General features: G+C 39.0%; 3 protein-coding genes across 4 annotated transcripts; 2 read left to right on the top strand and 1 right to left on the bottom strand.

Annotated features, from left to right (window-relative positions):
- Positions 1-220: 220 nt before the first annotated feature.
- Positions 221-3,917, top strand: LOC114240375 (uncharacterized). Its single transcript, XM_028170893.2, has 4 exons — positions 221-391; positions 1,795-1,940; positions 2,703-2,856; positions 3,769-3,917. The coding sequence occupies exons 1-4, from the start codon at positions 242-244 to the stop codon at positions 3,895-3,897; spliced, it is 579 nt and encodes a 192-aa protein (XP_028026694.2). The 5' UTR covers positions 221-241; the 3' UTR covers positions 3,898-3,917.
- An 806-nt stretch (positions 3,918-4,723) lies between these two features.
- Positions 4,724-10,546, bottom strand: RIOK2 (RIO kinase 2). The gene is made up of 8 exons (XM_089736331.1): positions 9,908-10,546; positions 9,679-9,820; positions 9,048-9,216; positions 8,676-8,885; positions 7,241-7,432; positions 6,595-6,766; positions 6,080-6,199; positions 4,724-5,213 (listed from the first exon to the last, which is right to left on the bottom strand). Exons 1-8 carry the CDS (start codon positions 9,971-9,973, stop codon positions 4,764-4,766), a joined length of 1,521 nt encoding a protein of 506 aa, XP_089592457.1. The 5' UTR covers positions 9,974-10,546; the 3' UTR covers positions 4,724-4,763.
- A 230-nt stretch (positions 10,547-10,776) lies between these two features.
- LOC114240397 (arrestin domain-containing protein 2) lies at positions 10,777-16,304 on the top strand. Of its 2 annotated transcripts, XM_089736372.1 has the most exons (7): positions 10,777-10,917; positions 10,948-11,090; positions 11,933-12,082; positions 12,360-12,571; positions 13,125-13,313; positions 13,991-14,179; positions 14,414-16,304. In XM_089736372.1, the coding sequence occupies exons 2-7, from the start codon at positions 10,970-10,972 to the stop codon at positions 14,984-14,986; spliced, it is 1,434 nt and encodes a 477-aa protein (XP_089592498.1). In that variant the 5' UTR covers positions 10,777-10,917; positions 10,948-10,969; the 3' UTR covers positions 14,987-16,304. The 2 variants fall into 2 exon arrangements, with proteins under 2 accessions (XP_089592498.1, XP_089592497.1); XM_089736371.1 differs by having other exon boundaries at positions 10,825-11,090.
- The last annotated feature ends 974 nt before the right edge of the window (positions 16,305-17,278 follow it).

Here is a 17,278-nt window from a genome sequence, read left to right as displayed (position 1 = left end):
AGTAGACCCAAAGCCGGAATAGTTTAAATACTAAACAAAAAAAAACAGTTTAACTCACAAACGCTTTCCAAAAACAACTGTCGCGACCGATACTTAAAAACGAATATACCCTAACGTGTTTATTACGAAGTTGGATCGGTACGGTTTATACAGAGTTTTAGCTAAAATGCTACACTTCCATGGTTTTATAATCTTAATAATAAATATTACGTGCGGTTACGCGTCTATAGCTCCCACCCACATGATGGTCACGAGAATCGGCCCGTGCTACGGTTCACCAGTCCCCGTCGTAAGCGTCGGAGAGTTCAGCATTATAACGAAAACTCACGACTCTGCCGTCAGCGGAGATATTCACATATCGAGGAATATTGAGAATGGTTGGACTTTAAAGGTATGTTACCTATGGTGCAGCCACAAAATTTAGATTAAGAGGTATTTCTTCCTTTTTTTTTAGGATTGAAGGATTACTGGTGGCCTGGAGGCCTTTCCAGTTTTACCAGGACAGGTAGGCGAGCAAAGGCTCAGCCATGAGCCGTGGGATTTGCAAATTAAACGAGTTTAATAGTCTAAAGCGTCTTTGGCCTATTTATGTTCCTAGGTAAGATGCGCCGTGTATTCGTATTACGTATTCGTTGCCGCAAAGAATAAGTACTAAAGAGTATTTAACATCGTTTATTAAAAACTAAATTCGTAAAATTCAATTTAATCGAAACACTCATAATATTTACATAGGTACCTACACCTGCGTCCTTTTTTCCCCTACCTATGCTGATAGCCTTGAGAGTCTATTTCAGCTTCTCCTTGACGTGTAGGTGAGCTCACGGGGCTCAAACCGAGAGTGTTGCTAACACTGGCCCTAGCAAGAGCAGTGCTTCGCAGAATCTACCACTGGATCAGAAACGCGACTCACTGAGAAGATCCGGCGAGAAACTCAGTGGGTTGTGTCTGTGGGTTAATTTACTAGACGAGCCCTTCGTCGCAGGCGACGGGTTCAGCGAGGACGGTGACCGGTGCTTGAGGTACCTAAAAGCACCGTTAATGGATCGGGAGGATCCGTAATGACGTATTTAGGGCGAAGTCGACTGTTTACCATTCGGTCCACAGGAATGGGGATGTAATTACCGGCGGCCACGACCAGAGGGTGTTCATGTCATACCGCCTTCTCAAAGTGGCGCAATGATGGCGACTGTAGATACTTACTGACTGAGCCAACCTTCAGGTCATCATGAACTGTGTCCTTGAGTGTTGCGGAGCTCAGTGGTACCACTATTCTGACGGGCCACTACCGACACGGAGCGATTAGACGCCCCGATTATAGCTTCGAAGGGTAAGAACCTTCGAAGGCTACTTATTGGTGGTAGGATGTCTTGTGAGTCCGCACGGGTAAGTACCACCACCCTGACTATTTCTGTCGTGAAGCAGTAATGCGTTTCGGTATGAAGGGTGGGGCAGTCATTGTACTTTAAAGACTGAGACATTAGAACTCATATCTCAAGGTGGATGGCGACATTTACGTTGTAGATGTCTATGGGCTCAGATAATCACTGAACACCAGGTGGGCCGTGAGCTCGTCCACCCATCTAAGCAATAAAAAATAATAAAAAATACAGCTATGGTATTTGTGGTATCGGTATATGGTATGGTATGGTAATGGTAGTACCAATCCAATGAAAACTTATTTTTTTTGTTTCAAGTTGGGCAAGCCGTTTTATTTGTTAATTTTAACTAAAAACACACACACTATAAACATAATATATTTTTGCTGTGAGAATTTTTCTCTCTGTTTTATTCTAGGCCACGATGCAGAAATGCCAAGATTTGCGGAACACGGACACGTGCGACTACTTCAGGTCTTACTACATCCTGAAGGATGGCTGTAGCAGCGACAGCGGAGAGGAAGCAGAACTTTACACCATGATTTTTCATTACATCGAACCGAAGTTAGTTTTAAAATTAAAATTCTTTTCCATATCCATTAACTATGTATTAATTGCCTCGTGATTGTCAACGGGGAACATTTCGAGGAATACCAAGAAGCAGCTCATCGCCTTCCTTATCTTCTCCATTTTCCTTTACTGCGCATAGATTGGGACCCTTAAGAAAGCCGATCGCCAACGCATCGGCACGTTTGAGATTTGGTGCTGGAGGAAAATGCTCGGGACTCATTGGACAGAACACAGAATCAACGAATCCATTCTTGTCGAGCTCAAGATTCCGATGCGGCTCAGCACTATATGCGCGCGGAGGAGTTTTGAGTTCTTTGGACACATTGCCAGCAAGATAGGTCACAATTTAGAAAAGCTGCTGGTAACAGGCAAGGTATGCGGAAGAAGGTCCAGAGGCAGAAGTCCAATGCGCTGGACGGACCAGATACGCTCTACTCTCAACGCTTCAGTCCACAATGCCATCCGCACAGCTGATGATAGGCAGGGAAGTCACAGAATAATTCCGGAGAAGGTTATTAAAGTAGGCCGCGACACTCAGTATTGAGGATTATCGACGCAAGGACGAGTCAGTTGTCAATGTTTAGAATAAATTAACGTACTTAATTAATTGAAAAGAGCTTTCCTGTAATTATATGCAAAATGATAGAAAAAATACTTAAAATGTTTTCACAGTGACACATGACATCCAGGGTGTAATTGTTATACAAGATAGTAATATTTTTGTTCGATATTAGTTATAATTCCCTTGATTCGCAGTATGGATTGTCCGATCCAAGCCGGCGATTACTATTTGTCCCAGTTCCCAGTGTTCACAGAGGACAATTACTTGACAGTTCACGAGTCTAAAATATCGACTAGCGTCTTCGGCTACACTTATACGTTGGAAGGATTTGACAAAAAAAATGAAACGGTTAGTAATAAAGTACGGCCATTGACTGTTACATTATTGAAGTGAAATTGCTTTAGGCGTGTTGTAAAATTTAAGTCGCAACAGATTCGTTACGGCTACAGAGGATAGATACAATTTAGGAAGAGCGAGAGTGAGAAAATAGACAGTCTCTCGCGAACCACTCGATCTTGGACATCAGTACTGGCAGAGGCATGGCCAAGCCGCTACCTATTTTTTCTCTCCCACTATTTGTCTTAAGCTGATGATAGATTGACGTAGAAATACAAATGTAGGATGCCAATTCTGGACTGATTTTTTAAAACAGCACCTAAAACCCTTTTTATGCCTACCTAATAGCTTGTAGCTATTGTACCATCGTAGTGATTAGTGGCGGTCATTGGGCTCTGCCTGAGATAAATTTCTAACACTGGCAGTACCTACTTCGCTGAAACAACTACCGCATCGGAATCGCGACTGAGTAGATCTATCGAGAAACTGTTTTTTTTTTTTTTTTTATTGCTAGATGGGTTGACGAGCTCACAGCCCACCTGGTGTTAAATGGTTACTGGAGCCCATAGACATCTACAACGTAAATGCGCCACCCACCTTGAAATATAAGTTCTAAGGTCTCAGTATAGTTACAACGGCTGCCCCACCCTTCAAACCGAAACGCATTACTGCTTCTCGGCAGAAATAGGCAGAGCGGTGAACCTACCAGTCTGGACTCACAAGAAGTCCTACCACCAGTTGCTAACACTGGCCCCTACTAAGAGCAGTACCTACTTCACTGAAAAAACTGCCGGATCGGAATCGCGACTGAATAGTTCTATCGAGAAACTCGGTTGATCCAAATCCGACATACTCCTAAACTTAAGTTTGGCAAATTTGATTAAATTGGTTTTCGTAGCAAAACAGAATCTAATCGGCTTTCAGATATTCTGTTTGGAAGCGTTTCTGCAGCTACTGTATATCCGCGACCACAACTGGTTGGCGAAACCGAAGCTCAACAACGAAATCAAAAAGAAAACTTCTAGTGAAGATGACAATGAATTAACTTCATAAATTTAAGTTTTTTTTTTGTAAATAAATCTTTTAAATAAAAATTTAACTGTTGTGTGTATTATTTTATATGTTCGATTTTCCAATACAGCCTGGTGTTAAGACTAACTTACTTGAAACATGAAATAGAAGCCTTAATTCTATTAGTATAAACGGCAGTTTCCATACTACATATAACACAAAGGGATCACGTTCAAATGTTTTAGAAGAAAATTCGTATGTACACATTATAACTTTAAGAAAACCTTTAGGATAATACGATTCGACTCGAAATAATATAATGGCATCAATTATTTGAAGGAGTCTTGTCGTAGCTTGTTTTTTTTTTCGATATTAGGTTGGTACGACCCCTTGTCTTCTCGTACGTGTCATGAAAGAAACTTAGGGTTACATCGGGGAAGGAAGGGGCAGACGCCTTCTCATGAGCGTGCCGTAATCATCAATACGCAATATGTGGGTAGGCACCACTATCCTGCCCATGTCCACCGCGAAGCAAAAATGGGCTACCATTTGAAGGGTGGCGACACGTCAATGGCATCCGGGGATTATTGGATAGGCCTTGAGTTCATTGACCTGTTTTTTTTTTTGTCAGGATGAAATCGCTGGACTTCCGGCCTCCCCTGGGGATGGAGGGCGGGGCATCTCGGAGTCGAACTGACTAAAACCTCCTGTCGCTCAACAACCAACGTCCAAACCTCGCATGAGACAGAACTCATGAAAAGGCAAAAGGGGGAAGTGAAGCGTTTAGTGCGCAGCACATCTCTCCCATCACCCTCCCCCTTCATTGACCCGCTAATCATTAGCGGCTAATGCATTAAAAAAAACACAATTGATTATAATGATTTATTAACAAAAATACACAACAATATCTATTCGTCCCAGCCCCACAAGCCGTGGCTCTCCCTGATGGTCTCGGAATTGTCCCTCCGACTCCTGGTGACGGCGCTGGCCTCTCCCTTCGCTACGGCCTTCTTCCTCTCCATCTTCTTTTGTCGCTGTTCCAGATTCTTCTTCACCTGCAGTTTGACGACAGCCGGGGCTATGGTGCTGGCGGACGTGTCGGACCTCATCGACCTCACATCGGACAACGCCTTCTCGATCATCGCCAGTCGATACTTCTGCGAGTTCTTATTCAATTCTCCTACTTTATCAGTGTCTTCTGTGCACGTGACTTCTTCAGCCTCCTCCGCTGCTGTAACGAGAGTCGGTATTTCTTCTGCTTCGGATTTGTTCTCTTCTGTAATATGGAGTGTGACGGTCTTTGTAATAAGGTTGTCGACGGCGTCGTTGCGTTTGTCGTTCTGTATTGAAATGTCCACCTGCAAATGTATTTATTATTGATTCACACTACCTTAAAACGCGACTACGATCATAAGATACATATTATTTGCATTCAAATATTTCCTTTAACAAATGCTTTATCAATTCCTGAGGATATTTTAATTCATAAATTTATTTATGTAAGCGACATCTATTGCAAGAGTTTTAGAGGTACAAGTGCGCCAGACTCTGTTAGCAACAACTATAGTACCTCAGGTATTTACGAGATGGCGTTATAATATAATTTTTTTGTAGCGTCCCTTTTTAGAAAGATTTCGCCAATGCTTTAAACAATACCACACCTTTGGATCCGTTTCAAAGATTCACAAGAATATGTTTGGCGCATAGTTCATTTAAAAAAAAAAGTATTCACATCTGTAACGCGTATTTATCACAGAACATAAAATATTTGACTGATGCGAGAATCACTATAACGACAATTTTTATAATAACTTTGCATATGTACAAGTTCTGAAAAACTTTGGTATCGTCTCTACCGAGCAAGTACACCCGGTAGCCAAGTTTTTTATTTTTTATTTATTGCTTAGATGTGTGGACTAGCTCACAGTCCACCCGGTGTTAAGTGGTTACTGGAGCCCATAGACATCTACAACGTAAATGCGCCACACACCTTGAGATATAAGTTCTAAGGTCTCAGTTTAGTTACAACGGCGGCCCCACCCTTCAAACCGAAACGCATTACTGCTTCACGGCAGAAATAGGCGAGGTGGTGGTACCTACCCGTGCGGACTCACACGAGGTCCTACCAGCAGTAAGTTCATCCCTTTGTCGTACCCCGAAACATCGTTCGTTTAGGCATAATATCTGTATAGTTTATTGTGTAGCACGGCGGTCGCGCACGCACCTGCTGCCTGAGGGCCGCTAATTCCTCTTCAGTATAGGCGGGGCTCCTCTCGTCTTCCGCGTCTGCAAACTCCTCGTCCGACTCATCGTCGTCGCTGTCTTCCAGACCAATACCCATTTCCTGAAATATATTGAATATTTCATTTTATCCAAAATATGTTTTTACTTACAAATTTTTGATTTTTAAAAATATGTATGCATTTTTATTTAAAATTTCATCTTAATTTACATAATTCGTCTGTCCGTGTAAATGTCAGTGAATTCCTCCTAAGCGGCTTGACAGATTTGATGAATTTTTATGTGTGTATTCCAATGAATTCGAGATAGGTTTCGATTCACAATTCAGGCCAGTAAAATGTTTTCTCACTATGTTTCTCATAATAATATGTTGGCTCACTATAACGTTTTTTATGCTAACCAAATTTATTCTAAAATAAAGCATTATTTTTGAACTATTCCACGCGGACGATGTCAAAAGCTAATGTAAAGATATAATTCGTGGAAGGCACGAGTCACCCGCATGAGCCGGTCGTCCAGGTCCTCGGCGCGGCGGTACCCCGAGCAGGCCACGGCGGCGTCGAGGCGCTCGGCGCGGCGCAGGTCCCGCAGCGCCGGGTACAGCGAGCTCTCGAACCCGAACCGGCGCTTGAAGAACTCGCGCACGCACCGGACGTCGCGCTCGAAGTACCTGCACCCACAGACACGACACGTCATCACACACACACCAAATCAAAGCTGTCAAAGACAAACGAATGGCTACGCGGAGGGCAACAACATACTCATTATGATCTCTATGGTAGGGGATAGTCGCTTAACATCAGATGAACTATGAACTCGATATCTCGTGTAAACCAAATCTATAAGAGCAAATTGATACAAAGAATTTCATAGCGAATGGGGGGGTTTCAATTGATATTTTCCAAACATTGACCGGGAACGAGGCTGAATTTATATCGTGTTTTGTCATTATGGGTACATTAAATTACCCTGAAAAACTCAGAATAAGTCAACAATTTCAGCACACTTTACATAAATCAAGAACAAAGTAACATTTCATTTATACATATTTCATTAATTATATTTTACGAGTATAAGTAGAACAATTTTACATATATATTCCATTCCTTAATAAAAATATTTAAATATCTGTGATCAAACTAACACTTCAGCATTAGGGTGAGATGTGGACACCATCTGTGGGAAATCAATGATAACAGGATGGTTATCCTCATCAATCATGATGTTAAACTCATTGAAATCTCCATGGATTACGCCACAGTTACCGAGTCGGACAATCAGGTCCATCAGTTCATCGTATAGGGCTTCTGGGTCAGCCACCGAAGTCACATGAGTCCTGGATCAAAGTTAAACATAATACAGTAAGCTTGTAACTTAAATATAGCAGTAATTAGATTCATAGTCCCAAATATTTTAACTATTGTTTTGTCACACACAATTTGAACAATGAAGGAATAACATCTTATAATAATAAGTAAAATCCATAAAAAATATTAATGTAATCATTTTTGGCAGAGTGAACTCTTTTGAATTGGTACTAGTTCTGCCTAACTGTAACAATACAGTAACGTGTTTTAGTCCAAAGGGTGCAACCGCTGTTGAATTTTACGAGTAAAGTGCCTTATTCACGTTCCATCTTGCTGTACTTCCCGCCAAGGCCATGCACGATGCACGATGCATTTAGCGCTTTATTCACAATCCATCACGGCTGTACGTCAGCTCAAGGCCGCGGTGCTGGATTTATCAAGCGCGAACAGAATAAATCGAACGAATTAAATGAGAGGGTTTTAATTTATTTAAAATGCCAGCTGTTTTATCAAAACGCCAAAAACGGGAGTCCTTCTGATGTTGTCAGCTGCAGCACCAGAAGAGAGGCAAAAAATAGCAAGAGGTTTTGGATGATTTTTTTAAATGTGCAGAGTATACTCAATTAATATCATTTTTTACACACGCTATCAATCCTTGCAGCTTCCCCTAAAATGGACCTAAAAAATTGTAATACGTTTATTATTTTTTGTTTATTCATATAGTCTGCGCTTGAGACATTCCACAAACATGTGGAATTTATATCTTTCAATAAATCTTGAAAGTGTATCACGATCCATTTTGACGTGCAGTCTCCTCTCGAAGCAAGCCCTAAATGTTAAATTTGCTGTACAGCAAGTCTACACACGATCAAGCACGCACGACGCAGGACCGCTCTGACGTACGTCAGCGTTATTCACTGTCTATCTGCACGACGTTCGCGGTGGTGGGAGCACTCGCTGGACGCAAAATCGGTCGTGCAAATCCAGAAAACAATTAATAATAATTATCGACGTACGTCAAGCCTATTCATGATCCTTTTGCATCGTGCATCGTGCATGGCCTTGGCGGGACGTACAGCAAGATGGAACGTGAATAAGGCGCTTAAGCTTTCAACTTCCTGTTCTAAGCAATTTTGTCTTTTTTCCATGCTTATCTAAGCAATTTTGTTATAGTAACAGCTATGCACAAACGCCAGACAGAGAGACTATAACATTGATATTTGCAATTAAAAACAATATTATGGATGTAAGTATATGTGTAATGAAACTAACAGAGGTCCTCCACGCACAAGCTCCATTATAACACAATGTCTATTGAAGTCTATTGGTTTCGGTACTGGAAATCCTCGATCATATAAAGCCTTCATGTATGCGAATTCCTTCGTAGCTGATATTCTAGACAAATACAACCATGAAGCTCGATTTCTGTGTGCATGATAATCACGCTTGTCTTTAATGTTTCTGAAACATGTCCTTCCTAATCTGTGAACAAAGGTTTTCGATTATAAATTATTTACAGCCTTCTTGAGACTTTTCTAAAGAAAATCAAGTTACTGTATATTTTTTTAACATAAAGTTTTTCAGTATTTATGGCCTAAATTAAGTCAGATTTGGTTCTTTGTGAGCATTTCAAACTTGTTTTACCTATGAAGTTTCAAACAGAGCGGATTGTGATCTTCATCAGCTACAATGTAGATGTTGGACTCTTTACCAACACCAATTTGATTTCCAAATGACGATATCACTTTCCTGTTAGCCAATGCTTTCAGTGCTAGATAGTCATAGCCAGCATTTGTGAGTCTATAACCATCATCTGAAATTTATTTTAATTTACTAATCTGTACCTCATTGATTCTAAATTAATTTGTTCACTCATATATTTTTTTTGTATTGCCCTTGTAGGCATACGAGCATAGGGGTCACTTGATGGTGAGTGATTACTGTCACCCATGGACGTGAGCAATGCCAGGGGCAGAGTCAAGCCGCTGCAACTGTTAATATACTGTGTATAATAAGTTCTAAGTTTCCTCTTGTATGACAAAGCAAAGAGCTGTACCTTATTTAATAAATTTTACATTGAATGCAATTCTTGAAAACTATATTTCATTGTTGTAATATAGATAAACTGCACAAGTATCTGCATTATAATTTTTTAGTGACCACAGGATATGTTTAAGCGGAAGTAGGCTTGTTAGCAAAAACAGTGAACCTATCGATTCTAATATCTTAAGTGGCCTTATGGTTAGGTCGACTAATATCAAATGTGTTTGCTTACATTGCTTTCCTCGTTCATAAGTTAGTAATCTATGTTTACATAGTTCTTTCATTAGTTTGTGAACGCCACCGTGTCTCAAATTTGCTATGGATGCAACAAGCGATCCAGGAACCAACTCATGATTCTTCATGCCCATTTCTACCTTTAAATAAACATATTAATTATAGAAATTTATTTTCTAAAAAATGTATTATTTAATTCTAGGTTATCATTATGTTAACTAACTTACTGCAGTTAGAACTCGAAAGTCTTCACCCGTTAAGTAACGTAATATAGCTACGTCGAGTTTACCCATCTTCAAAAGTGAAATATAACAAAGTTCAAGATTTTAATATTATTTTCAATTAAATATTTAACTATGAAAAGTTTGCAAATTGCAACCAATTGAACTTGAACCAATGTGATTGTTGTGTGTGTGTTTTTTTTTTAAATATTTTATGACCTCGTAACTAAGACCTTTCGGTCATGTCGTATTTTAGTTTTTATTCTTATTTTTATGAAAAATGATAACACGGAATGAAAAGAAATGAAGATGATTAATTTGAGACATTAATAAACTGGGACGAAATGAAATGAGATGAGATGATGGGGGATGAATATAATCTCATTAAAATGGTGGTCAATTACTGAGACTTTTTCAGTGGACTTTTTGTAAGATCCCGAGAAACTACGTCCAGCGGCTTTATTTATTTTCCTACATATGTGCACTTTCACAGATACTAAATAGTTAGTAAACCACCGTTATTACACCTTTAAACCTGAAGAAACACTAAATAGACTAAAACAAATCACACAACTTCACTCCTCGCTTTATTATAATAGTTAATGACACAGCTCGTCAACCTTCATTCTTCACTCACTTCATTTCATTTCACTTCATATATATTAGCATTTGCAGAGTTAATAAATTAATTAATCAAATTACTTTCTCAACCTAATTTATCTATACGTCCCAAGCTGCTAATTTAATTCACACTTACGGTGATATTAATAATGGCTAAAATTGACAGTTTCCTTCGTTTTTTATTATTCCTAAACTGTAAATAGGTAAATAAAGCGGCGAAATATAAAAACCTTATCACTTGACGCTGGCTAATGCACAAACCGTGCCGGAGCCAAAAAAGATAAAAAAGAATGAATTCCATTCAAAACATTTAGGGATTAGGGAATAGGGTTTTCGTACGTAGAAATACACTCAATTTAACAAATTAAGGATCTATTCCTCTCAAAACCAGCATTATATTAAGTGTATAATCTATGACCAGCATTGTTTAACCATTAAAATAAAATAATGGAATGTGGTTTCGAAAAAGGCACCATAAAGTTGAACTCAATAAGAAATGTGTTTTATTCTGGTCAAATTCTAACGGGAAGTGTAAATTTTACGTTAGATCGACCAATTACGGTTCAAGGTAATTAATGACAGTCAACGGGGGCCGCTTAATTTATAGTGCACAATAATTGGGTAGATGGTTAGTGTTGTGGTTAGTAAATGTAAAAACGTATATACTGGAAATTCAAATTAAATACATGATGTGTGTTAAATAATCTGTATATATTTGTATTTCAATAATTGGAACTCATGAAGTTTTGAGATGTATGCTTTATCAGTTGGTCGGAATGAGAGGGCATATTCATCTCTTTCTTGCAAAGCTAGTGTTGTGATTAAATTTATAAATAAGGCGGACGTGAATAATGACGTCATTATTAAATATACAGCAATATCTGTCCCGCCAATTAAAAACAATTGAATTCTGAGTATGTTTTAAATAAATTCTTCACTGATTTAGGCTTACTGGTTTAATTGATTTATTACAAAGATATGCGATCTGCATCCAACTACAGTACAAAAAATTATTGAGTTTTCAACCTTATGTCTAGGTAGGTAGGTAGGACCTTAATACTATATAAAAAAAACTGCAGTCATGAGAGTAGCTAATATTTTAATATCCATATATTTACTGGTGGTAGGACCTCTTGCGAGTCCGCACGGGTAGGTACCACCACCCTGCCTATTTCTGCCGTGAAGCAGTAATGCTTTTCAGTTTGAAGGGTGGGGCAGCCGTTGTAACTATACTGAGACCTTAGAACTTATATCTCTAGGTGGTTGGCGCATTAATGTTGTAGATTTTTATGGGCCCAGTAACCACTTAACATCAGGTGGACTGTGAGCTTGTCCATCCATCTAAGCACTAAAAAATAATAAATTTTTTTTGTTATTCTATAATAGTATTTACTTTGGAACTTTTTTTAGCTTTGTTTGTTGAGGCAACTGGTGAAGCTGTTGTAGAGTGGATCGAAAAAGAAACTGAAACATACAATGGTGTTAAACAATACAAACAAGTTAGATACTATGGCAACGAGGTGTATTTGAGGCACACTCAACATCTAGTCGCAAACAATGGTGATTATTATGTTATAAAACTTTCTTTACTCGTAGTGACCGACATTAGATATTAGAGAAATAGAATATATAACAAGGTACCTACATATGATTACAAAGTAGGTGGGTAGGAAGGAACGTAGGTAAGTCTCTATTTTTGAATGAGTTACCCCATTTATGTGTTTTCATTCTGAAAACTTATTTTTGGTAAAATTCTGATTCCATAGAAGAATCTTTTTTATGCGTATTCAGTCAGCTATTTTGCAGAAATAATATTTTGTTTATTTTGTGTTTTCAGGACAAATTCAGATTCCAGCTGGTCCTCAATCTTTACCATTCAGATTTCAAATACCACACACAGCACCATCAACAGTGGCAGGTGAACGAGGCAATATCAATTACAAGATTACTGCTCGCCTTATTCAAGCTAATAATTCTGCAGAAGAACTGGGGACAATCTTTGAAGTAGTTGCTCCATTTGATTTGAACCTTGCAAATGACACAGTTAAGGTAATTGTGACTGACACTATACTAATGTGTGTTGTGAATTAGCATGTAATCAGCACAGCATTAAAAGATTTTTTTAATTTTTTATTATTTATTTATTTAATCAACAATGTTTTCACGATGTTATGTGATGGTACAACGAATTTACTTCCACGGAGTTGCTTGAGAGCTATAATGATATATATGAGTCTGTGGCGGGTAGCCATCATACAACGCAAGATAATTGACAGATGCCTGAATCTCGCTTACGACATTTTCAAGATAAAGCGCATATATACAAGTTCCGAACAACAACATTCGGACCGTCGATCTACCGAGCAATATCACCCGCTCGGTGGAAGATCTTCTCTTTGTCGTTAAGCCTCCCCAAAAAGTTTGGAGAGGAGAGGGAAAAGTCTTTGATCCAACAAATTTAGAAGAGAATCCTCAGCAGTAGGCAGTGGCTCGACTGTGCCTTGGATGCAGCTGTCGTCGATGAGCGATGTTGACCTACCTAGCTTACCTACGCTAATGGAACAAATGTTAAAATGACACTATTATTACATTTAATTCACAGCAACCCGTAAACTTTGAATTAGAGGAGACTGATGCAGGATGCAGCTGTTTTTGTGGTTCAGGAGACATAAGTGTTAAGATAACATTACCAGTGACGGGGTACTGCCCAGGGCAGATAATACCCATATCCGTGCAGGCACAAAACCGAAGTGGCAATGAAATAAAGAAGATTGTCTACCAGCTTGTCGTGGTTAGTATCATTGGTCTAATTTTTTTTCCTAACTATTTGCTTATAGCCTTACCTATTCCAATTTCTTGCGGATGTGTAGGTGAGCTTACAGGCTCAACCTGAGAGAATTTGCTAACACTAGCCCGATCAAGAGCAGTGCTTTGCAGAATTGGACTGTGGAATACAGTCATCACAACGCGCCTGTAACTCCGCCTCTCGCTAGCAATGTAGGTGCAACTTAAAGAAAACTTGGACAAAACTGCTAATTTGTTTCAATATTTCGTCTCAGAACATTGAAGATATTTTTTTAATACACATTATTCCTTCAAAGTGGCAGACGTTTCTGAACAACTGTCAGGCTCTGATTGCTTTAAAATCTAATTGCAGGATTTAAATACTGTCGTATTGCACGATACGCGGGCACCTTTGACTGTAGCTTTGTACTCCCCCTACAAAGATTTTTCAACAACGAAAACAAGATCAATTAAAATAAACAATCAGCAGCAGAATGCGCCAACGATAACGGCTCTAAAGAATAGTTATAGTGTTTGTTGTTATGGTGTTAGTTTCTTGGTCTTGAAAAGAGCCCGTGAAATTGACTAGTATTTCTCAAATACTCTTTTGTTTAGTTTTTTTTATAACGTATTTAAAAAGTCTACTCTGACTTCAGTATTACACTAAATAGTTATTTTTCGCAGAAAGAATGCTACCGCACCAAGCAACCGATGGCGGAGTACATGCCTCCTGAGAGGGTCCTGGTCTCCGTGAAGTCGGGGGCGGTGCTCGGCAAGACCACGAGGAACTTCACTGTGAACCTCAAAGTGCCGGATCTGATTGTCCCGAACTTAGAAAACTGTACGATCATCGATATTGGGTATTTTTTTAAGGTGCGGCTTGAATACATATTTTTATTAAATAATGAATTATTGTTATCGTCCTATTTGAAGTTGATGCACTCAAGTGAAATGCTTACCCATTTAGACAATACTTGTACCTATAGTTAGAGGTACACTGAGACTTTCATTAAAGCTTAAAAAGTTTAACTATAACATTCATCGTCACATGACGAACCTATCAAGGGTAACTGTATGTATTGATGACAAATATATATATTTTTTCAGGTGAAAGTTAAACTGTCAGGCTGCGATGACGATCTAGAAGATGAATCCGAAATTTGTCTCGGCTTGATTCCTCTTATTGGTTTCACCCAAGACGAGTACAAGCACCCAATGGCTCACAGTTTGCCCGACGGGCCCATACCGGATCCATTACAAGCGCCTGTGGGTATTAATTCTGGCGTCATCGAACCGAGTAATAGTCCCTACACAACTAGTCAAGTATCTCACGTCCAGTCTTCTTACCCGACTCAAAATGTGCCTTATCCAGCACAAAACGTGCCATACCAACCACAAAACGTGCCATACCTACCTCAAAATGTGCCTTACCCACCACAAAATATGCCTTATCCGTCACACCCTCCAGATCAAGCTTCGACAGGTAGGGCGCCGTTTTGTGACTATCAAATTGGCTTTCAAGGACCGCAGGGCACATCTCATCCAGCACCATATAATATGCCCCAAAATTACACTCCGTATCCTGGACCGACTCCAGCGTCAACAGGATATCCATTACACGTAACGATGCCACAGACTTCATCTCCAATACAGCCGTCGGCGCCGCCGCCATCTTCTTAAAAAATATTAAAACAGAATACGCACAGAGCACTGTAAAATAACACATAGTTGATATATTTTGCTATATATTCTAAATATGTGTAATTTCTTAACACATTGTATGTGAATGTAATCTGTAGAGTAAATCTGTACTGGCAGCTTGTAGTTTGTGAGTTCGTCATTATGTAGATGTGGATGTTGGCTTAATTTGTTTCATCACTACTATTATTATTATTATTATAATCATCACAAACGCTTGAACTTATTGTTCGCAAATGAATAAGCTAGACCCCTTTTAAAACCTTTTTTGTCACTACTGTCAAGTATCAACTGACAGCTGTCACTGACGTCTAGAGGTCACAGGCCCATTTTTTTCAATTTTTGCCGTGAAGCAGTAATGCGTTTCGGTTTGAAGGGTGGGGCAGCCGTTGTGACTATACTGAGACCTTAGAACTATATCTCTAGGTGTGTGGCGCATTTACGTTGTAGATGTCTATGGGCTCCAGTAACCACTTAACACCAGGTGGGCTGTGAGCTCGTCCATAAATCTAAGCAATACAAAAAAAATAATCCCGATCACATTTCTATGAATTGTTCTTGTTCCAAGCTAAGATTTTTTATTGCGCGGAAACCTTCAATCTAATATGAAGAGAGCTTACAAAGTTCCAAAAGCAGCGATTTCTTTCTCATCTCATTGGGTATATTACTTACAATATATACATATACTCACAAATCCGCCTTTGATACTAGAAATAATATCGCCACTAAACAACGTAATTTGAAATATAAACAAAATGTTTTTGTTCATAATTAATTTAAACGTTATTGATTGTTAATTCATGAACCGTGTCTGCCATAAAAGGGTGCTAATCGATCCAGTTGACTTAGTTCATAAGGGTAACAAATACTTAAATCTATTTTTGAAATATTTATGTACTTATACTGATTGTGGAGGCAAGACGAGTGTTTATAATAGTTTATTTTATTATAATCGTTTGATTATTCAAGAAGACGCTTACCCCGGATAAAAGTAGCTTTTAACGAGACACTGGAACTTGTGAAGACCTGTCTATTTAAAGGCTTCTAAGTGAAAAATACTGATGTCATGGTTTTTTATACAGTTATTTATAAACTTATATTTTTAATAACAATTTTGAAGTCTTTTTTTTACTTTTGATATGGATATTTTTACTATAAGGAATATAACTTCATTGTGCTATATTCTATAAAGATTTACTTATGGAAATGTTACAAATAATTTAGCATTTATTACTTAAGATGTTTGTATATCCTTAATGTTTGTTATTGATTAAATATATATTTCAAGGAATTTTCTAAACAGCTTAATTCTTTATTTAAAGTGAAATTTTAACTTAAAACATCACTTGATTTGTTCACTGAAAGTACTTTAAAAGGCAGAAAAAATGTGGAACAAAAGAACCAGTTGCAATCTAGATAAAAGACTGTAATTACAGAACTGCCCTATATTTCCCTGCTGTGGTTTTTATTATTCCTGTTGATGAGTAGGTCAGCTCACAGCTGTTTGCATGTTGGATAGTCACTGGAGTTTATGATGTCACTAGGTTGAAAACTGAAGTGCCTATCCCAGACATTAAACTCAAACACTTTACTGGTGGTAGGGTCTCTTGTGAGTCCGCACGGGTAGGTATCACCACCCCGCCTATTTCTGCCGTGAAGCAGCAATGCGTTTAGGTTTGGAAGGTGGGGTGTTGTGCTGTATTAAAGTGGGTGGCGGAATTTACGTTGTGGATGTCTACAGGCTCCAGTAACCACTGGGCTGTAAACGCGTCTACCCATCAAAGCAATAAAAAAAAAAAGTAACTCGATGTTCATAAACAAAATTTAATCTTACCTTCACAGTTAGAATTTTCGACTCGCTCCGAATCTCTGCCCTAGGGTGTGCTGTGTTCACTGATTTTTTATATTAGATTTATAGTCTAGATGGGTTGCCGAGCGGCGGTTCATCGGTCAGCAGTGTGCTTAGTGCGAGTTTTTTAACGTTCTCGATAGCGTAAAAGTTAACCCAATTTCGTATGCAGTTGGAACAGCGCCCCTAGCGGCAAACGTACGCAAACGATCCCATTCCATACAATTATGAGCTAACTTCTACGCTATCGAGAACGTTAAAAAGCTCGCACTAAGCGCACAGATCCTGTCGATTTTGCATCACGGATATGGCCTCGGACCTTAGCGTGGTATTAACTGACTTGGTATAATCACTCGACTGCTTCTCGATTGAAATAGGCAGTGGCGGCATAGACTAAATCACGCGAACTCGTTAATCATTGGTAG

Source organism: Bombyx mandarina, chromosome 21 (assembly GCF_030267445.1).
Source record: "Bombyx mandarina strain Sakado chromosome 21, ASM3026744v2".
NCBI lineage: Eukaryota > Metazoa > Arthropoda > Insecta > Lepidoptera > Bombycidae > Bombyx > Bombyx mandarina.
The sequence above is the reverse complement of the archived record's forward strand: the minus strand, read 5'-3'. Positions and strand labels throughout refer to the sequence as shown.

What these genes read in the sequence shown, in the direction of transcription:
- LOC114240375 (XM_028170893.2), top strand. Translation starts at nt 242, where the DNA reads ATGATGGTCACGAGAATCGGCCCGTGCTACGGTTCACCAGTCCCCGTC. An exon ending in TTTCATTACATCGAACCGAA is followed by an intron (nt 1,941 to 2,702) that starts GTTAGTTTTAAA and finishes CTTGATTCGCAG; the next exon opens with TATGGATTGTCCGATCCAAG. An exon ending in TTGACAAAAAAAATGAAACG is followed by an intron (nt 2,857 to 3,768) that starts GTTAGTAATAAA and finishes ATCGGCTTTCAG; the next exon opens with ATATTCTGTTTGGAAGCGTT.
- RIOK2 (XM_089736331.1), bottom strand. Translation starts at nt 9,973, where the DNA reads ATGGGTAAACTCGACGTAGCTATATTACGTTACTTAACGGGTGAAGAC. An exon ending in ACTTTCGAGTTCTAACTGCA is followed by an intron (nt 9,821 to 9,907) that starts GTAAGTTAGTTA and finishes GTTTATTTAAAG; the next exon opens with GTAGAAATGGGCATGAAGAA. An exon ending in CTCTGTTTGAAACTTCATAG is followed by an intron (nt 8,886 to 9,047) that starts GTAAAACAAGTT and finishes CTTTGTTCACAG; the next exon opens with ATTAGGAAGGACATGTTTCA.
- LOC114240397 (XM_089736372.1), top strand. Translation starts at nt 10,970, where the DNA reads ATGGAATGTGGTTTCGAAAAAGGCACCATAAAGTTGAACTCAATAAGA. An exon ending in TTGCAAATGACACAGTTAAG is followed by an intron (nt 12,572 to 13,124) that starts GTAATTGTGACT and finishes TTTAATTCACAG; the next exon opens with CAACCCGTAAACTTTGAATT. An exon ending in TTGTCTACCAGCTTGTCGTG is followed by an intron (nt 13,314 to 13,990) that starts GTTAGTATCATT and finishes TATTTTTCGCAG; the next exon opens with AAAGAATGCTACCGCACCAA.